This window comes from Physella acuta, unplaced genomic scaffold (assembly GCF_028476545.2).
Source record: "Physella acuta isolate Inbredline_101_S28 unplaced genomic scaffold, ASM2847654v3 ptg000829l, whole genome shotgun sequence".
In the NCBI taxonomy this organism is placed as follows: domain Eukaryota; kingdom Metazoa; phylum Mollusca; class Gastropoda; family Physidae; genus Physella; species Physella acuta.
Window position 1 is genome coordinate 230,460 of NW_026732347.1, and position 27,674 is coordinate 258,133.

Here is a 27,674-nt window from a genome sequence, read left to right on the forward strand (position 1 = left end):
TTCTTTGTTAAAAATGTTTAAAGACAAATTGTGTAGTTTTTTTACACTCATCTTTGTTTTATTTGTTCTTAATTGTAATGTTCGACGGGATTTCTTTCAACGTAATAAGGTATTATGCGCCTTTATATGAACAGCTGATTCAGATTTCAGCCTGCTTTTTTCCTGAGATTGCTTCCGTAGCCTTTATACAAGAAGAAACTAGATTCTATAATGTAGCAAGTTATTCAATTTTGTTTTTTGTCCGAGATGGGTTCCTAGTTCCTGTCCCCAGCTATCGAACCACATCCAGTGTTTCTTCCAGATTTTTTTCTCCGCTTTGTTTGGCATTAGTCATCTCTTTAATTTAAAACCAATAAATTATGTACATTTTCAAAATTACCAATCAATATACTTATAGGCAGACCTTATCTCAAATTTTATACGCAACGAAAGGGTATGTATCCATGTATTCATAATTTCAATACATTTAAAAGTAGCCTCCCTTTAATATAGTTTATAGTTTCGAATATTTTTACAGTTTATATTTTGACACATATGTAATGATAAAATCATTTACCAATAACTATTTCTAGCTCTAGATTTTAATTAAAATAATAGTTTTTCTTTTCCAAAAATATGTCAATCTCAAACATAGTAGCTCTGCTTGATGATGTCACGTGACAAGAGGTGTTCCTGTTAAGTCTAAAAATAAATATAGGCCTAGGTGGGTTTGACTTGTCTTCCTTGAATACAAGATTGTAAATATTCAGATACTGTCGATTGATGTTAGATCTAAAATCTATACTAACTTGCGCTGCTTCAATTATCTTCACTTGTTTTTAAAACTGCATTTTCAGGTTAAAACATGATGTTTGTAATTTGCAAAATCAATGTTTCATTAATAACTTGGTTTTTTTTTTAAAATAACATTTCATTGTGATTGTGAAATCGATTTTTGTTGTTGGTGTGTTCAAAAATTAAAAATAAAAATAATATAAAAACTAGACTAGAATCTAGCTCTAGAATCTAGATCTAGATTCTAGATCTGATATCTAGATCTAAGTAGCGTATTAATCAAGTAAGACAGTAAGTAGAAGTCTAGATCTTAAGTCTAAACGGTAATCTATCGTTTTGGGTACGTAAAATCGCCCGCGACTCTAGTAATGTGAAAAACAGGTGACTCCTTAAATTTTAATAATTATTTCACATTTTGAGGAGGATTTATGTTTTGAAAAATACAAAAATGTTTCCTTCTTTCATTTATGTACCTGTTTTTAAACAATTGAATTAAAACTTTTCAGTAATAAATGAAGACTAGCGATGTTTCCAACAGATGCAACCATGCTCATTTACTATAGCAGCCATCTTGTTTAAGTTTTTTTTTATAGCGGATATAGCGCGAGACAGCCGGAAGTCACTCTATTTTACAAATGGCTGCTGTTTATATAGCAAATCTTGCTCGCAAACACTGCTGTTTAAAGTTAATTTCTGGCATATATTGATATATTTAGCCATTGATTTAGGTTTATTATTCATTTATCTATAATATTTGACACAAATATATCACAATATACTTCTACTAAAGCCTTGACAATGAGGTAACTTTTTCGTACATTAATAGCCGCGGGCGATTTTACGTACCCAAAACGATAGATTACCGTCTAAACAATTAATTTAAATCTAGAATTCAAGATTAGCCTAAGTGGACCTAATGTCCTAACTAAGGCCCCAGTTTCATATGGTATGGTATGGAATAAAACATTTCGGTAATCTATCGTTTTGGGTACGTAAAATCGCCCGCGGCTATTAATGTACGAAAACGTTACCTCATTGTCAAGGCTGTAATAGAAGTATATTGTGATATGTTTGTGTCAAATATTATAGATACATGAATAATGAACCTAAATCAATGGCTAAATATATCAATATAGGCCAGAAATTGACTTTAAACTGCAGTGTCTGCAAGCAAGATTTGCTATATAAACAGCAGCCATTTGTAAAATAGAGTGACTTCCGCCTGAATCTCGGCTATAACTGTCTATAAAAATAAAACTAACAAGATGTCTGCTATAGTAAATGAGCATGGTTGCATCTGTTGGAAACATCGCTGGTGTTCATTTATTACTGAAAAGTTTTAATTCAATTGTTTAAAAACCGGTACATAAATGAAACAAGGAAATATTTTGGTTTTCTTCAAAACATAAATCCTCCTCAAAATGTGAAATAATTATTAAAATGTAAGGAGTCACCTGTTTTTCACATTACTAGTCGCGGGCGATTTTACGTACCTAAAACGATAGATTACCAACATTTCTTAGGTAATCAACCTCCTACCTATCCTACAGCTTACAGTTGGGGGCCCCAACTTATTAACTAAGCTGTATATATAATATATACTATTATATACCCCTACCATCTAGGCTATAGGTCTAGGCCTAATATAATCCTCTTCATGGACAGACCATGTGTGACACCACCACGACATAAGCTCAGCAGACCATATACCACTCCCACCTCCACCAGTCTGGTGAACTGTTTACAATCTTAGTGCTGGGTCGAATTTGTGACGGCTATTAGGGGCAGATAATCTAGTATTGAAACAATTTTGAAACTAAGGGGGAGGTAATAACAAATTCTGCTTCATCACAGACGGCTGCTTTCACTGTGGATGGGGGGGGGGGGGGGGGGGGGGTGGAAAGCTACTGATAATGTTTTAAAGCAAAAAAAATATTAAAATATTTTCAGTCGCAGCATTGGTAGTGTCGAATTCACAAATTAGGAATTACTGAAAAATAGGAATTAGAACAACTAAATAGCTGTGTATGCTACGTAGCATGTCAGCTCGTCTAGACAAATGCAGTAATTAGATCTACTAATAACTAGTTATTTTTTAGGCCTATATTAAGCCAATTAAAGCCTAGTGGTCCTAGTACACACCACACACACAGTAGTCACCATATTTCCTCTACAAAACACAAAAGAGGCACTGAATTCAATAGGCAATTTTTTAGCATTTTCAAAATGTTGGCCCAGACTATTCATTTTAGTAAAATTATCATAATATGTTTTAACTTATTTATGAAGTTTTCTTATAAGTAATATAAGTTAACCTTTACTTTTGACTTAAGGTTAGGAAGTGGCTGTTCTGTTCCATTACGCAAAGCTTGCTTTTACCTGTCATTTCTTGCACTTATTTATTTGATTGGTTGAATACTTTTTTAATGGCTTCTATTTACGGCCCTTACTTACTCTTAGTATGTTCAACTATGTTTATCTGTTCCTTGACCATGGCATATAAAGGGATGGTGTGATCAGTACACTGTCCTTTCAGTACTATTCCCAATGGCCTTTACTTTTCCTCTTGTGAGTCAGGTATGCATCAGCAACATCCTATGAACTCTGGTCTAAGAACCAAGTTTGATACATCAGTTCGCTGTTGCATGCTCTACACCCAACCATCACATCCATTAAGTTTTTTTTTTTTTTTTAAATTGTCTTGAGTAAGCTGCCCCATACAGATGAATTAAGTTTGCTGTAACTCTTTTCACAGGTGAAATTATGGGCTGGATCTGTCACCTGTTCAACTGCTGGAATGTTATTACTTAGTTGCTGTTAGGATTAACGTCATCCAAAATGAGTAAGTCAGAGTTTTTTTCAACACGCTTTCAGAGGTATTTTTTCAATACCTCAAAACTAAAACATTTTTGTTTTCTAACATTTATACTGTTATTTTTGTTAGCTACCCTTGAATGTGTCTAGAACTGAGTCTAAGCATTAGACTCATTAGTCTGTTTAAGAAATTACTTTATGATATTATATTTTTTCCAATTCTACACCAGAGTTAGTCCCACAAAAAATGTTTGTTTTATTTAGGCCTCACTGACTGGGAGATAAAATGCACGCTCAATAGATTGTCTTTTGATAATATCATTGCTTACACATAAAGTGTTTTTTTCTTTTAAAAAGAACTACACTAACTCTCTCATGTCTCATTTCTGTACAAAAGCACTAAGTTACATTTACCTGTTAATGTTGATGCAGCATATGAAGGTTTAATATCAGTCCTATGCTCAACCATTTTACTTTCCTGAACCTAAATCATGTGTAATGTGCTGATCACAAATAAGATTTGTTTAATTGTGGTAGTTTTGAACTAAATCTGCAGTTGTTTTGTAAAATACAAATAACCTTGTCTAAGCCTTTTTGTCAATCTAAACATGTAGTGGATGATGATCACATGTATTTTGTCATTAGTTTTGCATGAGCTGTTTGTGGTTTGCCTCATAATCTGATTGCTCATAAGTAGCTATTGCCAGCTCTTCCTTTTGATTTGACTAGTTTTCAGAAAAGTCCAGCTTTATTATACTTTCTACTTATAGCATTATATACTTTCAAGCAGTGTTCCTTCATGACTTTTTTTGGGAGGCGGACACTGTATATATTTTCTATATAAATTCCATTTCGTGCGGGGGCAGTAGACTTTCTCGAATGGTATGACATCAAATAATTTTTAGCTGTAGTAAATTTAAAGATTAAATATATATATTTATTTATGGCTGATTTGAATTGCAAATTACTAAGTGAATTATTTTATTTATAATTTATTTGCACTGTATAAAAAAATATATTTAATAGTGCTTATACAAGTTTTTTGTTATTGATAGACTAATAATTTGACTGCTGTAGCTTAGTGTAACACATAGCTCTATAGCAGATCCTTTGTTTTGTATGATGGATCTGACACCTTGGATAATACCTTAGGTTTAATAAAGTTTTCTGCATCATGTAATTTATAATACACTTTTAATCTACAATTGAGATATGAATGTTTAATATAATGTAACTTGGACTTATACATTTAGATTTAAATAATATTGACATAAATAATTAATCCCCTAAACACAAAATCAAGGTTTTGAATATTTTGGCTAGATTCTGTATTTGTCAGGAGTCTTATTTGCGAATGACATCACACTACTGAGATAGGGTGTGGGGTGGGGGGGAGTATTAGAAAGTGTCAAGTAACACTTTGCATTACAAAAAACTAAAACTTATATTGGCAGCTTTCTTGCTTTGTATATGTAATAATTATAATTTAATCAATGTACCAAATCCTAACCCAGCTCTGGTAAAATTTAAAAGAAAAAGTTTATTTGTGAAGGGGGGTGGGGGTGAAATTGGGTTAAAGATCATCAAAAAGATGTGATCCCCAAACTGATTTTCTGTTTGAATTTATAAAATAATAAATATATGAAATAATAGATGCCAATATTTAGAAAAATAAAGTACTTTCTATTTCTTTTGTATAGGGGCCTACATGCTAATCATAACTGTGTTCTAAAACCATTACAGCCATCCTTTGATAACATTCTTTGGTCATTGTTTACTATCAGGATTAAATAATCTTAAGCCTGCCATTAATTGATTTGTTCATCTACATCATTACTCTCCATGGGAATTAAATGTGTGTATTGTTTGAAGTATGTCATGGGGACAACAGGCGAGATACTACATTTCTTGTGTTTCATTCATAAGAGATCACATCCTATGGGAAACCTCGCCCCACACTATCTGTCCCACCATCTCCACTCCACACTATCTGTTGGAGAATATTTAAACGCTATTTTTGTTTCCTAGTTCTGTCCGATGTCAAGTGAATTGCATGATATTGATGGGGACTTGATATTTAAAAAAAACAACAACATAAGAGCATTTTCTTGGATAAAGGTCCTTTTTTTCCCCATTGTATAATGATAATGAGAGGGAAACTTGAAGCTGTGTGGTGTGACATATGTGGAATCAATTTGATATACGTCAGTCTTGAGCAAGACAAGTTGGTATTTAATGTTGTGGGGGGGGGGGGGGCTGTATAGGACTGCACGGCAACTTAACAAGCGATTTAGTTGGGCCTAAACATGACCAGACTTTCTGGTTTTTGTTAGTGTAGGTGGTGGGCCGTATGCACTACTTTTAAACATAGTTTAAGAGAGGGCTGATGTAGGGGAATTCATCCGGGTCTGAATCTGTAGATCCGACTATGGTTGTTACCTATCATACAGTACTAACACGTTGTAAATATTACTGTGTATTACGATTGGACATATTACACTCAACGCAAGCGTTCTCAGGAAGACGATATGATTTATCTCTGTCTGTCATTTACCTACCACCAATAAACCAGAGACACCTACTAACCTAGTTTAGTCAGGGTGTAAACACTTTATTCTTTCACTTTCTAAGCGTTTAAAGCCTGATTTCCTTGACACCGTTTGAACATACAGTCATGAATAAATGTAAACGTGTCCGTGCAGTTTAATTTTTATAAATATTGTTTTCAACTGCAAGTTTCCGTAGTTTGCTTTGTTAGACGCTACAGGAATTCAGTTGAATGGTAGGGTTGACTGGGGACTTGGGTCACTTTGCCTGGTGCTCTTTTGACTGTAGCTTCGACATGTCACTCGTTGGTTCGTGTCGTGAGCCAAGCTGCAGCCATATAAGCGATGGTTTGTTGGCTTAGCTAGGCTACAGCCATAGACTCAATGAATAGTGGGATGATCTTTCGGCAGCCATACACCCGATGGTTTGTTGGCTTAGCTAGGCTGCAGCCATAGACTCAATGAATAGTGGGATGATCTTTCGGCAGCCATATACCCGATGGTTTGTTGGCTTAGCTAGGCTACAGCCATAGACTCAATGAATAGTGGGATGATCTTTCTGCAGCCATAGAATTTGTGTTTGGTGGGTTGAGCTGCCTGCAGACATAAATCCTATCTAGCCGTGGCCCAAGTTGTGCAGTGTAAACATACACACTGTTCTTGTCGCGCTTTGTCACGACACTCGACTCAGTTTATTACTTTACACTTTGATCTCCAGTGATAAACAGCCGCTCACGGCCTAGTGAATTGGTACATACGAGTAGTTGTATCGTGGTTATGTGTTTTATTAGCTGAACATTACTAGACTTCCTTCTTTCACCGCACATCTAGTAGAAGCTGGTAGTGTTATTTATTGAGGGATTACTCTAACATTCCTTGGAGTCCTCGCTTTTTGTTCCTCGTTCCTGCTATTGTGCAATGCTTTCTCACAGCTGTCCTATTGCACAATAACGTAGTGTTACATTATTTTATATGCTGTTCTCTCCAAACCATGGCCTTGTGACGCCACTTACTTCCAAACCATGGGCTTGTGACGCCAATCGCTCTCCAACCATGGCCTCGTGACGCCAATCACTCTCCAACCATGGCCTTGTGACGCCAATCGCTCTCCAACCATGGCCTTGTGACGCCAATCGCTCTCCAACCATGGCCTCGTGAAGCCAATCACTTTCCAAACCATGGCCTTGTGACGCCAATCACTCTCCAAACCATGGCCTTGTGACGCCAATCGCTCTCCAACCATGGCCTCGTGACGCCAATCACTCTCCAACCATGGCCTCGTGAAGCCAATCACTTTCCAAACCATGGCCTTGTGACGCCAATCGCTCTCCAACCATGGCCTTGTGACGCCAATCACTCTCCAACCATGGCCTTGTGACGCCAATCACTCTCCAACCATGGCCTCGTGACGCCAATCACTTTCCAAACCATGGCCTCGTGACGCCAATCACTCTCCAAACCATGGCCTTGTGACGCCACTCCCAAACCATGGCCTTGTGACTCCAGTCACAACCCGCCAACATTAACAACAGGTGTAGTGGTTTGGATACGGGCCACTCATTCCTCTGTTGTTAATTACAACGTTACGCGACAGCGACCTCTCGAGCAATGCCAGTTCCCCTGAGAGTCAGTTGTGATGAAGCCACTCCCCTTTTGGGTGATGCAGAGCCATTGTTTTTGGACACAGTCCACAACACGTGCATGGTTAGTACCCTAGGGATCGTTGTTGTGGTTTCCATTAGAGCAGAGGAATACAGCGTGGTTGTGCTGACTTGTGTAGTGATAGTGACGTTTTTAAGGTAGCCCAGAGCGTATTAAACTAATAAAGCAGAGGTCTAGATCATGTATTTTATGATCATCTCTATTTGGGGGGTTCTCTATAGTTTGTTACTCTAGTAGTTCATAGAGCTGCTGTTTAGTCTAAGAGAGTACGACAGAAATAGGTTTCTGCTGAATTATTAGAACGGCCGTACTCAACAAAGTCTTAAGTCAGCTTTGTGTTTGTGTAAAACGGAACCGTTGCTTCAGACGGCCGGCTAAGCCGAGAAGTCGAGTCTTTGCAAGTTTGTCGAGCAAATGTTTGGCTAGACAGCATTGGGGGGGGGGGGGGGGGTGACACCAGTTAACGGTTTGGTCAGCCGCTGACTAGGTCATAGATGCGGCGTGTGTGTGTGTGTGTCTAGTGCAACATCGGTGTGCAACTCGACATGGTCAAGCTAAGAAACTGCTCGTTGGTGTCAAGGTTCACCCTCGTCGTACAACTCACCGAGGTCAAGGTGATAGATACCACTTGTGGGTGTCAAAGTGCATCTTTCTTGGTTAGGTCAGTGACGTAACTGATGCGTCATGGCTGACTCGTCACGGCCAGATTTATAATTGTGTGGTCAGATGGGATTTCCCTCTCAACTTGAGTCTGTCAGTCAACTATTTGTCCTGAGATTTCCCCTGGGCTTCACATGAACCTATCAGTCACCTTCTCGTCCTGGGATCTCCCTATCAACATGAATCTGTCAGTCAACTATTTGTCCTGGGATTTCCCCTGTGCTTCACATGAACCTATCAGTCACCTTCTCGTCCTGGGATCTCCCTATCAACATGAATCTGTCAGTCACCTCCTTGTCCTGAGATTTCCCCTGGGCTTCGCGTGAACCTATCAGTCACCTCCTTATCCTGGGATCTCCCTCTCAACTTGAATCTGTCAGTCAACTATTTGTCCTGGGGTCTCCCTCCCACCCCCGGCCAATCCACCAGCCCAGACATCATGTTTATGACCCCCCCCCCTTCCTCTCAACGATCGTATCAGTGTTTACGCTTCACCCTGAAATTGGAACAGTTTAAAATCCGTGGCTTCTTTTTATTTTTTTTGTCTCATGAGATACTTTGAACAATGAAACAAACGACACAATGTTGAGCCCGCTGACTGGGAGACAATGGCCAGACACATTGGTCTGACGGTGCTTCTTGGTTTGCATGTCACCTTAACAATGGCTTAAGTATAGGTGGTCTTTGCTAATACTGAACATTGATCAGCATCTAGGTCTCGTGTTTCGCATATAAATAGGCGTTAAATTGTATTAGGACGTTTTTGAACCATGTTAGATATTCCAATACTGCGAGCACATTAATATGATGCAGGCCCCTATTAATAACTAGACCAAAGCATCCATATAATGGGGCGGGCCCTTTCACTTGCTTTACTCTTCCATTAGTAACTACTTCAACCCATTTATAACATGGGCCAATTAAAATGATGCAGACCCTTATCAACTACCCCAATCAATATTGTTGTACCTTTTCAATGAAACTAGATACTGTAAGTAACTACTTAACTTAGAACCATCAATATTGTGGGCCCTTTTCTATGAAACTAGATGCTGTCAGTAACTACTTCGAACCATCAATATTGTGGGCCCTGACTGTCTTAGCACTAGTAAGTGTTGGACAACATTGAGACAACCCTCTCACTTCATTACGACTTGCATCTCCCGTTTTTGTACACACCATTAAACGGCGTAAAGAGCTGGACCTAATTCTTGTTAGGCTTTAAAGGTCTTAACACAGTTCCGGTTTTGTAAATCAGCCGTGACTAATTACGGAAAGTCGTACAACTTGAAGCCTGGTGGATCTTTTTAGGTCAACCTTTCTAGTTCTATCAGCACTGTACAGTAATACCTTCACTGATAACATTCGTTTGTAACATAACTTGTTGTATCTACACTATACAGTAATCACTTCAACGATAACATTCGTTTGTTCAAAAATAAGTATTCTCATGCTGATATCGGATCCTAGATCTAGTCCTGTTATCTATTATAGTTTTCGTTGTACGTTTAATTGTTTTCTCTTACCGAACATAGCGTATATTTAAATGCTAACAGCGTATAACAGCGTATTGATTTTGTACACCGTTCCTAAAGTGTTGGACTCACGTTTCTACAGACATGAGTTCTGATATTCCATTCCATGCTTCCAACAACTTGCTATTGCTGGGGAGACAAAGTGAACGTAATCCCCCGTAGATTGGAGGGGGGGGGGTTAGTTGAAGGTCAGGCCAGTTATGTAAGATGTAAGTACTGGGTCGCCGATACCGCTGTTTCAGACGGTGGCTTTTGATGACGTCACGGGACCTGTCTGGCAGCTGCGATCAATACGGCTAGGACGCTGGCACTTGATCGTTTCAACTCGGCGTCAACACTAGGGTCGGGGCGTCAACACTAGGGTCGGGGCGTCAACACTGGGGTCGGGGCGTCAACTCTACGGCCGGGCGTCAACTCTACGGCCGGGCGTCGGGCGTCAACACTACGGCCCGGGCATCAACACTAGGCCCGGGCGTCAACACTAGGGTTGGGCATCAATACTACGACCGGGCGTCAATACTACTGCCGGGCGTCAACACTAGGGTTGAGCATCAACACTACGGCCCGGGCGTCAATATTACGACCGGGCGTCAACACTGCGGTCGTGCGTCAACACTACGGCGGGCGTCAACAATACGGCCCCGGCGTCAACACTAGGGTCGCGCGTCAATACAACGACCGGGCGTCAACTCGTCTTGCCCCTTCTATAACAGGACACACACCGTGGGCGACGTCATAGTCGTTGATTATCTGTCATGCGGCTTTAGCACAAGCACATTTAAACCAAACCCGGATACTCTAGACGAGTGGGTGAACTGCAGTGATGTGGGGGTGGAACAGTGTCGAGTGCTGTGTACTGTTACAGATTACAGACACGATCTAATGATGGGTGGCGTCCAGTGACCAATCAAATTAGTCCCCCTTTCTACTTGAAACAACCACCTTTATGAACTAGATTTTTATTACAAAACTAGGCATACTGCCTAGCTTCGCTTAGGTTTTCAAAAACATTTGATAATTTGAATAGTAATTATTAGGTGATGGATGAGGCGTGGAGTGCTTAAATGTAAACGGTAATGCTAATTTTAGAGAAGATGTTGTAGGCCTATGCTCTTTAACATCAGCTTTCAGAGAAAGTGTTCGAAAGTACGCTATTTATAACTAAGATGGAAATAGAACTACAGAGGTTCCATGAACAGTATATCTCATAATTTATATTACATTGACTTTTAAAATTATTTTTTTATTTAATTATGATACGTAGCTTAATTAATAACTTATTTTTATCTAAAACAAATGCTATACTTTGTCGTTTTCTGTTTCTGTTTAAAATAGTATACAATTATTTGAAAAATAATTATTTAAAAAGGTTACCTCCCTTGGAAATTAACCGAATGACGTATCTCTGTGTTTACTTTTTTTTTAAACAAACAGTTACTATGCTTATATAAGAAAATACGATATATAAACATATTTAACGACTACAATAGCTTTTTCCGACGGGATTAAAGTTTTTTTGTTACCCTTCAGGGTCGGTCTACGACCACAAATAATATTAACGGGATCGATCGTCAAATTATTTATATATATCTCATATAAGGAGAATTTCACTCGCGGTCATCTTTTAGCACTGGTCGAGGGCTTTGAGTCTGACCAACAGTTTTTCCATACGGCCTAGTCATCTATAGAAGTGTATGCAAAACATTAGCATGATGTACAGAGGTTAAGTAACGTAAAAATTGTGTTGAAATTACCCTGTTTTTTTGCATAAAATACAAAGATTATATAGGGAAATACGACTGGTCAGTTTTGACCCCTTTACGAAGTTTTCCCAGATATGCCGAGTTTTTTGTGACACCCCAAGGCGTTCTCCTACCACCTCACAAAATTTCAAGGGGGGTCGTCGGAGGAATTTTTTTTTCGTAATAGAGCTCATATAAAGAGAATTTCACTCGCGGTCACTTTTTAGCCCTCGTCGAGGGCTTTGAGTGAAACCGACAGTTTTCCCTAAAGGTCAAGCCATTGACCTAAGAGTATGCAAAAATTTAGCCAGATATACTGAGTTTAAGTACCCTAAAGCCTACGTTGAAATGACCCTCTGTTTTTCCAATAAAATACAAAGATTATATAGGGAAATACAACTGGTCAGTTTTGACCGCTTTACGAAGTTTTCCCAGATATGCCGAGTTTTTTGTGACACCCCAAGGCGTTCTCCTACCACCTCACAAAATTTCAAGGAGGGTCGTCGGAGGAAATTGTTTTTCGTAATAGAGCTCATATTAAGAGAATTTCACTCGCGGTCACTTTTTAGCCTTCGTCGAGGGCTTTGAGTGAAACCGACAGTTTTCCCTAAAGGTCAAGCCATTGACCTAAGAGTATGCAAAAAAATAGCCAGATATACTGAGTTTAAGTACCCTAAAGCCTACGTTGAAATGACCCTCTGTTTTTCCAATAAAATACAAAGATTATATAGGGAAATACAACTGGTCAGTTTTGACCGCTTTACGAAGTTTTCCCAGATATGCCGAGTTTTTTGTGACACCCCAAGGCGTTCTCCTACCACCTCACAAAATTTCAAGGGGGGTCGTCGGAGGAAATTTTTTTTCGTAATAGAGCTCACATAAAGAGAATTTCACTCGCGGTCACTTTTTAGCCCTCGTCGAGGGCTTTGAGTGTAACCGACAGTTTTCCCTAAAGGTCAAGCCATTGACCTAAGAGTATGCAAAAATTTAGCCAGATATACTGAGTTTAAGTACCCTAAAGCCTGCGTTGAAATGATCCTCTGTTTTTCCAATAAAATACAAAGATTATATAGGGAAATACGACTGGTCAGTTTTGACCCATTTCCCGATTTTTCCCGGACATGGCGAGTTTTTTGTGACACCCCAAGGCGTTCTCCTACCACCTCACAAAATTTCAAGGGGGGTCGTCGGAGGAAATTTTTTTTCGTAATAGAGCTCACATAAAGAGAATTTCACTCGCGGTCACTTTTTAGCCCTCGTCGAGGGCTTTGAGTGTAACCGACAGTTTTCCCTAAAGGTCAAGCCATTGACCTAGGAGCATGCAAAAAATTAGCCAGATATACTGAGCTTAAGTACCCTAAAGCCTGCGTTGAAATGACCCTCTGTTTTTCCCATAAAATACAAAGATTATATAGGGAAATACGACTGGTCAGTTTTGACCCGTTTCCCGATTTTTCCCGGACATGGCGAGTTTTTTGTGACACCCCAAGGCGTTCTCCTACCACCTCACAAAATTTCAAGGGGGGTCGTCGGAGGAAATTTTTTTTCGTAATAGAGCTCACATAAAGAGAATTTCACTCGCGGTCACTTTTTAGCCCTCGTCGAGGGCTTTGAGTGTAACCGACAGTTTTCCCTAAAGGTCAAGCCATTGACCTAAGAGTATGCAAAAAAATAGCCAGATATACTGAGTTTAAGTACCCTAAAGCCTACGTTGAAATGACCCTCTGTTTTTCCAATAAAATACAAAGATTATATAGGGAAATACAACTGGTCAGTTTTGACCGCTTTACGAAGTTTTCCCAGATATGCCGAGTTTTTTGTGACACCCCAAGGCGTTCTCCTACCACCTCACAAAATTTCAAGGAGGGTCGTCGGAGGAAATTGTTTTTCGTAATAGAGCTCATATTAAGAGAATTTCACTCGCGGTCACTTTTTAGCCTTCGTCGAGGGCTTTGAGTGAAACCGACAGTTTTCCCTAAAGGTCAAGCCATTGACCTAAGAGTATGCAAAAAAATAGCCAGATATACTGAGTTTAAGTACCCTAAAGCCTACGTTGAAATGACCCTCTGTTTTTCCAATAAAATACAAAGATTATATAGGGAAATACAACTGGTCAGTTTTGACCGCTTTACGAAGTTTTCCCAGATATGCCGAGTTTTTTGTGACACCCCAAGGCGTTCTCCTACCACCTCACAAAATTTCAAGGGGGGTCGTCGGAGGAAATTTTTTTTCGTAATAGAGCTCACATAAAGAGAATTTCACTCGCGGTCACTTTTTAGCCCTCGTCGAGGGCTTTGAGTGTAACCGACAGTTTTCCCTAAAGGTCAAGCCATTGACCTAAGAGTATGCAAAAATTTAGCCAGATATACTGAGTTTAAGTACCCTAAAGCCTGCGTTGAAATGATCCTCTGTTTTTCCAATAAAATACAAAGATTATATAGGGAAATACGACTGGTCAGTTTTGACCCATTTCCCGATTTTTCCCGGACATGGCGAGTTTTTTGTGACACCCCAAGGCGTTCTCCTACCACCTCACAAAATTTCAAGGGGGGTCGTCGGAGGAAATTGTTTTTCGTAATAGAGCTCATATAAAGAGAATTTCACTCGCGGTCACTTTTTAGCCTTCGTCGAGGGCTTTGAGTGAAACCGACAGTTTTCCCTAAAGGTCAAGCCATTGACCTAAGAGTATGCAAAAAAATAGCCAGATATACTGAGTTTAAGTACCCTAAAGCCTACGTTGAAATGACCCTCTGTTTTTCCAATAAAATACAAAGATTATATAGGGAAATACAACTGGTCAGTTTTGACCGCTTTACGAAGTTTTCCCAGATATGCCGAGTTTTTTGTGACACCCCAAGGCGTTCTCCTACCACCTCACAAAATTTCAAGGGGGGTCGTCGGAGGAAATTTTTTTTCGTAATAGAGCTCACATAAAGAGAATTTCACTCGCGGTCACTTTTTAGCCCTCGTCGAGGGCTTTGAGTGTAACCGACAGTTTTCCCTAAAGGTCAAGCCATTGACCTAGGAGCATGCAAAAAATTAGCCAGATATACTGAGCTTAAGTACCCTAAAGCCTGCGTTGAAATGACCCTCTGTTTTTCCCATAAAATACAAAGATTATATAGGGAAATACGACTGGTCAGTTTTGACCCGTTTCCCGATTTTTCCCGGACATGGCGAGTTTTTTGTGACACCCCAAGGCGTTCTCCTACCACCTCACAAAATTTCAAGGGGGGTCGTCGGAGGAAATTTTTTTTCGTAATAGAGCTCATATAAAGAGAATTTCACTCGCGGTCACTTTTTAGCCCTCGTCGAGGGCTTTGAGTGAAACCGACAGTTTTCCCTAAAGGTCAAGCCATTGACCTAAGAGTATGCAAAAATTTAGCCGGATATACTGAGTTTAAGTACCCTAAAGCCTGCGTTGAAATGACCCTCTGTTTTTCCAATAAAATACAAAGATTATATAGGGAAATACAACTGGTCAGTTTTGACCCACTTCCCGATTTTTCCGAGATATGCCGAGTTTTTTGTGACACCCCTAGGCGTTCTCCTACCACCTCACAAAATTTCAAGGGGGGTCGTCGGAGGAAATTTTTTTTCGTAATAGAGCTCATATAAAGAGAATTTCACTCGCGGTCACTTTTTAGCCCTCGTCGAGGGCTTTGAGTGAAACCGACATGTCTGCCCTACGGCCAAGCCATTTACCTATAAGCATGCCAAAACTTAGCCAGATGGAAAGAAGGTAAGTGCCCTAAAATCCGTTTTGAAATGACCCTCTGTTTTCCCCATAAAATACAAAGATTATATAGGGAAATACGACTGGTCAGTTTTGACCCCTTTACGAAGTTTTCCCAGATATGCCGAGTTTTTTGTGACACCCCAAGGGGTTCTCCTACCACCTCACAAAATTTCAAGGGGGGTCGTCGGAGGAATTTTTTTTTCTTAATGTAGCCCATATAAGGCGCCGGTCAGTCGAGGTCAGTTTTGACCCCCTCTCCGTAGACTTTTCGGCCAACCGTCACCGGCCCTCGTGTTCTATTGCCCCAAGGCACCATCGTGCCAAATTTGACGCGCCTGAGGCGCCGGGAAGTGCCCTATCGGGCACTCGACCACTTTGCTTTATATATATAGATTCCCCCTCCCTAGTACCTATCAACCAACTCCCATTTCACCCCACCTCCCTAGGTCAGTCCTGTACATTTTGCTGATTTTTAGCTGCTTACAAGTGCCGCACTTCACCCCTCTATCTTCACCACCCCCCCCCCCCCCCCCCCCCCCCCACCTCCTTGTGACATTGTCTTGCTGTAACCCCCATAAACCAGGCATATCTTTTCCTTGTCCTGTCTAGATCCCCCCCCCCTGTGTACACAGCAACATTCCTTATTTGTTTACCCTTCTAAACTTCACTGTCTTCTAAATCTTCTAAACCCTCACCCTTGGAACTAGAAATAGCATGTGAATGAAAGAGAAGAACAGAGTTGTCCTTTCTTAAAGTTCCTTGTTACCCCACTCATGACATGACAGAGATGCATTATTTCCCCTGGGACACTGGCATCTATCATTATTAATGTATGCCAGTTAAAGAGGTGTGTTTGCTGAAGTTAAATGATACAAATGTTCAAGAAAACAAAGACATTAAAGAGTATTTTGTTGTTAGGGTGGATGAGAGTATTGGTTTTTGTTTTGATAGATGTTTTCTTGTTTAATGACATTACAGTTGAAAAATGAAATAACCTGTTTTAACAGATGTTTTGTGATTGTACTATAATCTCCAATTGAGATACTCTCATCTTTAGTACTAGTAAGTGGTGTCTATTGAATACTTTGATTTCCATTACTCTCTTGTTTGTAGGGGGGGGGGGGGGGGCTCAAATTTCTTATGGCTTAAGTTTTAGCTGTTTCTTCAAGTATTCCCCAGTGACTGTTGTTGTACATAAACCCAACTAAACATCAACCAATGCCTTGTTGTATGTCCACATAGGGCACACATTTACTGCAACCTTTTTCTTCCAGTATTTCCCAGTGACTGTTGTTGTACATAAACCCAACTAAACATCAACCAATGCCTTGTTGTATGTCCACATAGCGCACACATTTACTGCAACTTGTTTCTTCAAGTATTCTCCAGTGACTGTTGTTGTAAACTCAACCCATCAGGATAAACCAGCGTCTAGATTTACTTTATTTTCCCAGTGACTGTTGTTGTAAACTCAACCCATCAGGATAAACCAGCGTCTAGATTTACTTTATTTTCCCAGTGACTGTTGTAAACTCAACTCAGCAGGATAAACCAGCGTCTAGATTTACTTTATTTTCCCAGTGACTGTTGTAAACTCAACTCAGCAGGATAAACCAGCGTCTAGATTTACTTTATGTGGAGCACACACCAATACAAAACATCTCATGGGAAAATAATGTCTTTTCTCAAGCAGGACACATTATTTTTAAGCTCAACTACACCCACTATCAACACTTGTCTACATTCTCAAATGGCTGATACAGTTTTACCTGTTGTTTTTTTTTAAAACACTGCACTGTAAGACAATAAGAAATATATTTTTTCAGCCTGTAAGTGTTCCTTATTGTAAAGTGGCAGATTTCCCATACATTTGTCATGTGGGGTGTGGTAGCCAGGTTTACACATCCTTCAACTGAAGACAGATATGAGACTGCTTGAGTGTGTATACATTAAATGAAGTTTAAGTTGATTGCTTTGGTATGTCAGCTAAAGATGGAGTTGATCCATCAAACTGACATCTTCATAAAAAAATTTAAACGGGCATGAGAGATGTTTTGTTACCGAGATATACTTCCATTTATTTGTGTTACTGGTACAAGTGTAATTACAAGAATTTAAAGTATTGCTACATCTCTTAAGGCTAATTGTGTAATCCAATCCGCCAGTTTTTATTAATAGAAACAATCAAGGAGGGGGGAAAAAAGTTACAATAAGGATTTAAAATAAATTAAGTCTAGGAAATCCTCTCTGCTGTTTGAGCTATTTGAAACAGGATAGGTGGTATGTAAACCAGATGGCTCAAGAACATGAAACCACTTGTGTTTTTAGTTGTGTGAAGTAGGCTGTTACATGAGTAACATTCTAGTCCTTACCATGACTGTTTTATCCACAGGTAAAGGAAAAAAGAAACAGCTATTTTCATTGTGTTTAGGTGTTTGTTTATTTATCTGAAGAATTTCCTATTAGACAAATCTAAATATTTAAATCATCTATCTAGGTTCCTCTCTGGCAGAGTATGAGGAGATACAAAGAGCAGCCAAAGAAAGGGCTGAAATAGTTGCCAAGTATGATCTGGTAAGTTATCTGACTTCTCTAAGTTACCTCTCTTTGTTTATGATGCTTTTGTTCATCTCCCCTATTTTGTAACATGGTAAATCTGTGCTGCAAGGTCGCCTGTTTGCTGGTTCTATTAGATCCCCTAACTGGCAAGTGTTTAGTAATTTAAATAACTTAACAAACAGTACATAATATGAATCCCTACCTGAGTGATTATATCTATGTTATTATATAATTATGTTTTTTCATGGAACATTAAATCTATGTAATTATATAATTATGTATTTTCATGGAACATTAGTCAACAAACATGGAAAATATCTCATTTTACTCTTAAATAAATTAATATGATCAGGTAATAACTTTTGAATCGACCTGTTAATAATAGAAGATTAACTTGAGAAACTGTAGCAGAAGATGTTAATTTTTTTTTAAATAGTAGTTAGGTATTGTGTTTTATATAAATATCTTATGGATGAAAACTTTCAAATTAAATGTTGGAAACTGATGTTAAATGTGGAAAAAAATTGTATAAAGAAAAGATGTTGGTAAAATGCAGTTAAATGTTGAATAGAAGCTTTCTCAATTAGCATACAAAAAAAATAGCACTCCCATAACTAATTAGAAGAATGGTTGTAATTAATGAAGATTATAAGCAAGCACAATCACAGCTAGTACCTTTTTTTTATCAGTGGCAGGCAAGTCTGCATGTCCTATTCTTCTCTCTCCTATCTTAATGGATTCATTTCTCATTGCCAGTTATTTCCCTTTTTTTTCCTGGGCTGGTTCTTTCCCCTTTATCCCACCTCTATGTTAACTTGGCATGAAATAGATTTCTCTCCCTCTCTCTCTGTCTCTCACTCACTATCTTAATCTAAACCTGTCTGATGAGCCCTGATGAGAAACCTGTAGTTTACCTTTACCAACATTTAAAGGAACAAATTAGAATTGAGGCTTTGAAAGTAGGCCGACTGTGTGTTTAGGCTTAACTAGAATGATTGGTGTGTAACTTTGTTTCTGATACACCATCTGATCAGTCCCAGCACACTGGGAATGTGTTGAGATTCCACACCTTATTCCCCACTGCTGTCTATGTCTAGTACAAACAACCTCCAGTTTTTCTCTACACTTTTTACATGCTGTTAAAAAATAAGGCATCTATTCATTGGCTTTCAGGGGGAATAAGCCACTTGTTTACATTATTAAAATAGAAAGGACACTCTGCTGCCACCTGTGTTGTTGTTGTTGTTAAAATTTGATGTGTGGAGTTCTTTCCCCTTTTTCTTATTTTGGCTGGGCTCTTGTGTTCTAGTAATTGTTTGCAATGACATGTGAGGTAATAGCTCATGATATGCAGTGAGCTGGACTATCTTAGCCAGCGATAAAGTTAATACTGTTTTATCTATAGATTTGAATTAAAGGTGATGTTTGGGACTAACTGTAGATTATGCCTGCTCTGAGATTTTTGTGTATGAAAGGTTATCATTTTAGAAGTTGAGAACCTCAGTTATTTTCATTATTTCACAAAACACTGGACAGTGTATATTATAATGCACTGGATATGGGTTTATTTTTGTATAGAGTTTATGTTTATTTTAATCTATAAAATTACCTATGTGTATTTAAGGTTTAAAACAGGGAAAAAACTTTTAATATTTTAGTACAAACAAGTGTGTACATCAGACATCAACTGAATGCAACATTTTGCATATTTGTAAATATCGTGTACATTACAATCTATAAATTAGAATACATTTTTACACATTTAAATACTAAAGTAAATTACTAAATACAGATGTGTACACCCATTTTCTGAATTCAAGTGCGTACACACATCTACTATATATAAGCATGTATACACCCACTGAATACAAAAGTTATAAACAGATAAAGACAATGTCTCCAAAACCTTAGTAATAAACTACTGGTCCATGTAATAAAACTTGTCTGTGTAAGGCTATATCTTTTATTCAACCTTTTTTATCTCAGCTCTTCTTATCCGAAATTCCACTTTTTTATGTCAAGACTTATGGTATGTAGACAGACGGGCAGACAAGACTGTGAATAATGAATCAACCATTCATACATAATCAGCTTGTCAACTGAGTCTGCCCACATAAGTTGTGGTGAACAAGCTACATATTTAGTGTACTCTACTCTCTTTGCACTTTTAGCTCCCACCACAATCATGAAATTTACTCAAGTTAAATGTTTACTCAATCACAGCACTCTAAAATTAAAAGTATTTCAACAACAAAATGTAGTTCAAATATGAATGAAGTAAACTGTAAACTTGTATTGGGTTACACCATTAAAGGCAGATGTTGAATCATCCTGTTTGATTGATAGGCTGTTTTTAAATGTTGTTTACTTTTCGCAAGTACTGAAGCTGTTTTTCTTTGATGTTTTTCCTTGTAATTCATGAATTGTTTATTGTCAATGACTGTCCCATCACTAGTATAAACAAATGTGTCTTGTCTTTTTTTTTTCTGTTATGCAGAGAATTACACTTTTTTACAATTTTTGTTTCTTTTTTTTAAAATAAATATCCATATACATTTTTATGGGCCGGCTTGGCTAGACTGCTAACCCAAAAGTTTTCAGTTAAAATCTGGTTTCAAGTCAGTAGAATGTTCCTGAGTCCACCCAGCTCTGATGGGTAGGCTACCTAACTCATGTTGGGGGGAAAAAAGGCAGCTGGGCATAGCGCTGACTACACTATCCCTTCATATGCTGAGATCTCTGAAACAGATGAACTCTACTTCATCTGCCCCATGTGTCTTGGGCACGAATGGGAAGAGATGATGAAGATGATAATCATTTTTAGATTTTTACTTGATTTAACTTTGTTACTTCAAAAAATGCCAATTTAACAGGCAAAAAGTTGATTGTGATGCAAACATTAATAATTTTATTTTTTAAAACTTTGATTTCAGGGTCGAGAAGAAGGCGCCAAGATTGATCCCTGGGAGGATCCAGCTTTTGAAGTGTACCACGTCACAGACAGATATGGATTCATCCAGTGAGTCATTTGTCTCCTGCTATCCATGTTATTCATACAGTAGTTGTTCTGCTAGCACTCTGTCTACACCCCTGTAGCAAGTGGCACTTCTAGTTTTTTGTGTTTTACTGCACTATACAACAGTGACATGGTGTCTAGACAGTGTCTGCCTCATATCAGGAAGTCATCATTAAACCAGTGTGTAGGGTGATACAAACACTTCGACTGTCCATGTGAAGCACACAATAAGATCATTATAACAACATAATTCCTAGAATAAGATCATTCATGAACAACACAATTCTTAAAATAAAACAGTAGAGATACTGAACTCTATTCTGATCTAACCACGTACAGTACCTAGTGTCTCTGTCCTGCTATAAAAAAAAGATTGCAGTAATTAAAACTCTGTTTATTAATATATATATATATATATATATATATATACCAATACCATATGTCAATGTATACATATATTTTACTCTACTTTTAGTGACACCGCCCTGCCCAAAAATATGGGTGCTGCCGAGGAGAAGGTTTGTGTTTTCTTTGAGAATTTATAGTGCTAATACTACATTTTTAGCTGGGTTTTTTCCTTGAGAATTTATAGTGCTAATACTACATTTTTAGCTGGGTGTTTTTTCCGTGACAATTTATAGAGCTAATACTACATTTTTAGCTGGGTTTTTTCCTTGAGAATTTATAGAGCTATAACTACAATTTTAGTTGGGTTTTTTCATTGACAAATTATAGAGCTAACACTACATTCTTAGCTAGGTTTTTTCCTTGAGAATATAAAGTGTAATGCTATATTTTTAGCTGATCATAAAATGAAAAAACTCGATCCTTTAAACACATTACTTAAAAGCAACACTTAAGTCCAGAGTTTATAGTTGTAATCTAAATGTCTGCAACACTGCTGAATCTGCTCAGACAGTAATAATATATTTTTAATTATATCATTTTTAGTGTTGAGAGGGTCCCTAAATTCCTCCAATAGTGTCCTTATTTCCATTGTAATAAAGGAACTTAAAATGTTAATAAAAATTAAAATCACCTAGTAAGACTTGAATGACAATTGAATGAATATAATCAACATCCAGTTCATTATGTACCAGGTACCACATCATTGGAAAACTAGCTTATATTTTATTTATAAACTATTGTACTGTATCATAATAAAATCTTGGCAATAAATAAAATCAGTGTAATGTATCATTTGCTGAACATGAAATTATTTTAAAATTGTAGCATCCCTTCACCCAAACATGTAAGATGTATAGTGTATACATTCTAGCTTAGAAGTTTATTATAAACCTGACTTTTGTAAAATGTGAAAGACATCAAAAAAGAGAATTTGAACTGTGTGTGTCTTCAGGCCAAGCTGGTTGAAACAGAAAGGTCAACAAAATGGCTGAAGATGCTGAGTAGGTGGGACAAGTATTTCCCAGGGGAAAAGGTAGGAGAAATTTATTCATGGGGTACAATGCAGTACTTTAGCTGAGATGGAGAGAGACTTATTTTAAAAGTATGCAAGAAGAGTTAGCTTGTACTAATGTGTTTATGTTAAGCTCAAATCATCCATCTAATTTTTGTCATACTATAGTGGATTATAAGCAACACTAAGCTTCACTATAATGACATTTGTTTTGATCTTCAACAAACTGTTAACAACATGATTCAAGTAATGACACTAGATCTGATCTATAAACTTAAGAATAGGTTTCAATATAATGACTTTAGATTTAATCTTAAGCTGTTAACAGTATGTTTCAATGTGGCACTAGCTCTTGTCTAAACTGTTAACAATATTCTGCGTGAACTTGAATATAATAACTATGACACTAGATTTGACCTTTAACCCCACAGTTAACAAGGCGTGTCTATAAGGGTATACCAGACAGGGTACGAGGGGAAGTTTGGTCCAAGCTGTTGAATATTCCCAGGGTCAAGGCTGAACAGGAAGGTATTTACATGGTGAGTCACACATCATTGACATCATTAAATTCAGTATGATTAAATTTCATGCCTGTATAGTTCATGTCATTAAATTCCATGCAATAAAGTTTTTATTTTAATATTATAGTGTGTAATTTGCTAAATTATATTCTATTCATTTTACTTCAGTGTAATTCAGTATATTTACCATGTTGCATGTTTCAGTCTTTGAATGTTTAAATTAACTGAAAAATTCATAATTTCCTTCTAGAAAATGCGTGAACGAGCGAGAACAAAATCAACATCTATACGTCAGATAGATCTAGATGTCAACAGAACATACAGAAATCATATCATGTTTAGAGAAAGATATGGAGTCAAGTAAGTTGTGTTTATCCCTCACTAACTCTTGCCTCAAAAGCTTGTGCCAGTGTACTTACTGTACATAAACTTTATTCTCTCCCCTGGTATTTTTGGTGTAGTTTAATTTTTGTGTCCCTTGTTTCCAGACAACAGGCCCTGTTTCATGTGCTGGCAGCATATTCTGTGTACAACACTGAGGTGGGCTACTGTCAGGGTATGAGTGAGATTGCTGCTTTGCTGCTCATGTATCTGAATGAGGAGGTAATTAGTGGTTATCTCCCTTACATTAATTTTTTGTGCTAAGTTTAGGTTGGGGTTGTTGGATGTTTTGACTCAGACATAAGGCTATAATGGCACAAGGGAAAAGATGATGAAAAGCTAATATGAGATCATTTTAAAAAAAAATTATATTGTTTGTAAATGCTTAGTTTTTCAACATTTACTCAGGTATCTAAGCTTAAACTACAGTTTTATTTATAGGTCAGTGTTTTAATTAGAACTATTGCATATTCTCTCTACCAGGATGCTTTCTGGGGCCTATCCCAGCTGTTTGTTAGTCCTAAACACACAATGCATGGTGAGTTACAGCTTACAGTTATTTTAATAATCAATTACAATATGGAAATACTCTGTGTTATACAGGCAATGTGATTTACATGTATTATCTCGCTCTCTGACTTGTTGGTTGCCCTTGACAGATTTGTTTTCTATATTGGTAAATGTTCACTTATTTATTCACTTTGGGTCTGTAGTGATTGCTGACAGACACTAGCCCCAAGGCTGATTTGTGAAAAGATTATTAAAGTGAAATTTCAAAAACCCACACATGTACATTTGTAAAAAAAAAAATATAGCATAGGATTTGTTTGTTTTTTGTAAGGGGTAATTAAGTGCAATTAGGAAAATAATTATAAAAAATGATTAATTAATTTTAGTTGTTTTTTTATTTTACAAATGCCTGATAAATTATATTTACTCTATTAAAGAAACCTAGTAAACAAATTGTCTAAACAATGTAATTTTGGTTTTTAAAAAGAAAAATAAAGTGGCTGTAATAAATATAATTTAATAAATAAAAGCCTTTTATTGTATGAAGTTAGGATATTATCTTAAAGAAATCACAACCCTTTATTTTTTTATTTTAGTAATGCTCTTTTTTTTAAAAATTAATTTTACCTTTACTAGAATATTGGCTGTAAACTGAAAAATGTTACAACTTTCAAAAAATTAAATAATTATAATATTTTTGGGTAATTGTAATTCCAAATGGGCAGGTGTCTTTACTAAAAATTGAGTTCAATTTGCTGAATAATCATAATTTAATTTCAGGTTTTTTTATGCATGGGTTCCCCAAGTTAATGAGGTTTCAAGAGCATCATGATATTGTTTTGAAGAAGTTTCTCCCCAAAGTCAGGAGACACATGGTAAGATGTTTGGTATTACTATGCTGTGACAAACTTTCATGACATGACTGCTTACATGTCAATCATAAGACAGCTGTCAGGTTGATGCAGAGAATAAGCTGTGCTCTCATTCACAGGTAATGTCTGTCTATTTCCGTCATGCTGTTAACCTACAGCACTGAAGTTGTTGAGACAGTTCACTGATCAATTGGTCTATTATCAACATTTGGCTATAGATTAACCTTAGTGTTGAGTTTAGCCAACTAGCCAAATGTATGGACCTTTAGTATCTTCACATGTTGAATGTCATTCATCACTTAACCTTATTGTAGAGTTTAACCAACCAGCCAAACATATTGGACCTTTAGTATCTCCTCATGTTGAATGTCATGTGCACACATTTTTCAACGCTCTATTTTATTTTATTTCAGGAGAAGCAGGAGATGTATCCTACACTGTATACTATCAAGTGGTTTCTTCAATGTTTCTTGGATAGGGTAAGTCTGATCTTAAAAACAAAGTACTGAAGTAATTAGTTAATACGTTTTTTGGGGGTTTTTTTTTTAATTTTAAAATCTGTTGAAACAAGAGAAAAGTATTTCAAAACAATTTTCAGACCACTTTTTAGCTGACATTTTTTTTTTTTTTGATTAGACATGTAATATAGATGTTTCTTTTATTAGACACCTGACATAAAATGTGTTTGTTTGATTAGAAACCTGACATAAAATGTGATTCCTTGTTTAGACAACTGACATAAAATGTGTTGCTTTGATTAGACATGTAATATCGATGTGATTCCTTGTTTAGACTCCTGACATAAAATGTGTTTGTTTGATTAGAAACCTGACATAAAATGTGATTCCTTGTTTAGACACCTTTCCACCTGACCCTGAGGTTGTGGGATATTCACATGTTGGATGGTGACCAGTTGCTGGTGGCCATGGCTTATTGTATCATCAAGATTCACAGACGTGAGATACACTTTCACTCACTTGTATATTAGTATTCTATCATACGTCTTGTTTTTTTCTTGTTCTATTTGATATCAAATCTATAAACTCTTATATTTTAATCCTGTGATTATAGCTATACATGAGTATACAAGCACTTTGGGTTAGGGTTGTAAAAACTTATTAAAAATTTTTTTAAAAGTCTATTTTCAGAAAACAATTTTTAGAAAAATGTGTTGTTTTTTTTTACTAGATGTTTAATATTTAAGTACTAATTCTCTAAACAAAATCTAAAATATTTTTTAACTGTACCGGTAGAAATTTGTGTCATAGTATCGGTGGCTTCTCAAATAATCCGTTCATATAAACATCAATTCCTGTCATTGTAATTCCAGTTCTTGTATGTTACACATCTTGCTTACACTTGTCTCATGGATGTGTTTGTGTTCCCAGGGAGAATCATGAAGATGCAGATGGATGAACTCCTGACATTTTTCCAGTCCAACCTTGAGAAAGATTTTGTGTATGACAATGATGCTGTGATAGAACAACTCCAGATTTGCATGGAGGAGCTGAAGAAAGCTAAACTGGCAGTGCCCCAGAAACCTAAAGTCAACGAGGCTCCAACACTTCCGTTTGGGCTGGAGATCCAACCCAGCGTGGAACAGCTGATTGGTCGGCGGTCGGAAGAAACGGTGGACGAACATTTCCGTAAAAATGTTTCCAGACAGGGGGGTAAAGCTGCGTACTTGAGGAGGAAGAACACAGGGGGTAGCATGAGTGGGGGAAACAATTTACTCAGCACGCCAGAGATGGCGCGGAGTCGGGGCGACTCGAGGTCCTTGCAGTCTCGCATGTCCCAGTACTCTATAGACGACAAATCTTCCTACTACGACACGGCCACCAACTCCAGGCTGTCACTGGCTGACTACAGCTCCAAGACTTCTGCTCCCAGCTCCAGGACGTCGTTTGGTGAGAGCGAGCTGGGCAGCATGTCAGCCCTGGGGCACGGCTTCACCACCCCCATCGACTTGGACGAGGTGGGCGTGGACGTGACAACACCAACCACCCCCACCAACCCACCCCTCCCCTCGAGTCAGTTCTCCTCCTCCAACAGCCCCAACCACATCATGTCGCAGTCGTACGAGATGCCAAGGTCATCTGACCAACACTCAGGGATGAGGTCATCGGCGTCATTGGAAATGTCCCCGCGTAGGCTGGTCACGACGTTTGATCACCCATCCAGGGTGACGACCACATCTTACGAACCCTCTCCCCAGACTCGGTCCCGAGCTTCCGTTAAGTCCGCAACAGCAGTGTCCACCTCCTACGACAATGTGGAGAACACAAACAAGCTGCACCAGATGAAAGGTTCGCGGTCCTACGAGATGGATTCATCTGCCAGGTACCCCGACAGCAACACACCTCGCCAGGCATCCTCGTACGAGCACTCCCTCTCTACTGCCCACAACGCTTTCCCCGTGACCATACCACCAATCAGTGAACAAAGGTCTTCTCAGGTAGAGGACAACGACTCAACAAAATCCCCCGCGGGTTCTACAGCGTCAGACTATGATAACATTAACGGTATGTACGACATGGAGACGGATGACAACTCACGTTACGCTCATGGCGAGGGTGTCAATGTCATGCCGCTCAGTAAATCTGATGGTTACGTGTCCACTGCTCTTGCATCTGAGACTGTCATAGTCAATGGACACAGCGGCCGCATGTCTGGTCAGATGAAGCTGGCCAAAACGGAGAACGACATCCAAAGGACTCACTACCAGGAGCGCAGGGACCAGAGGGATTATCACAACGGCTACCAGGTGGAGCAGCAGAGGACGTACCAGGTGTCTCAGGGCTCCGCCACACAGACCAGGACGATATACACCAAGGTCATTGAGAAGTCTTCCTTCTTGTAGTCAGTGGGGCTCCTCTAGCTGGGATGTTGTGTAGGGCTCCACTAGCTGGGATGTTGTGTAGGG

At 38.2% G+C, this 27,674-nt stretch overlaps 1 protein-coding gene across 2 annotated transcripts; it reads left to right on the forward strand.

Annotated features, from left to right (window-relative positions):
* The first annotated feature begins 711 nt into the window (after positions 1 to 711).
* LOC131951792 (USP6 N-terminal-like protein) lies at positions 712 to 27,674 on the forward strand. Of its 2 annotated transcripts, XM_059314186.1 has the most exons (14): positions 712 to 836; positions 3,530 to 3,616; positions 17,970 to 18,046; positions 20,965 to 21,050; positions 21,523 to 21,565; positions 22,408 to 22,488; positions 22,899 to 23,006; positions 23,239 to 23,348; positions 23,477 to 23,591; positions 23,853 to 23,907; positions 24,660 to 24,754; positions 25,165 to 25,230; positions 25,608 to 25,707; positions 26,140 to 27,674. In XM_059314186.1, exons 2-14 carry the CDS (start codon positions 3,613 to 3,615, stop codon positions 27,609 to 27,611), a joined length of 2,412 nt encoding a protein of 803 aa, XP_059170169.1. In that variant the 5' UTR covers positions 712 to 836; positions 3,530 to 3,612; the 3' UTR covers positions 27,612 to 27,674. The 2 variants fall into 2 exon arrangements, with proteins under 2 accessions (XP_059170169.1, XP_059170168.1); XM_059314185.1 differs by lacking the exons at positions 712 to 836; positions 3,530 to 3,616 and adding an exon at positions 17,824 to 17,864.

Coding starts and splice junctions, on each gene's coding strand:
- LOC131951792 (XM_059314185.1), top strand. Junction 21,051..21,522: donor GACAGATATGGATTCATCCA/GTGAGTCATTTG, acceptor CTCTACTTTTAG/TGACACCGCCCTGCCCAAAA. Junction 23,592..23,852: donor TCATGTATCTGAATGAGGAG/GTAATTAGTGGT, acceptor TCTCTCTACCAG/GATGCTTTCTGGGGCCTATC.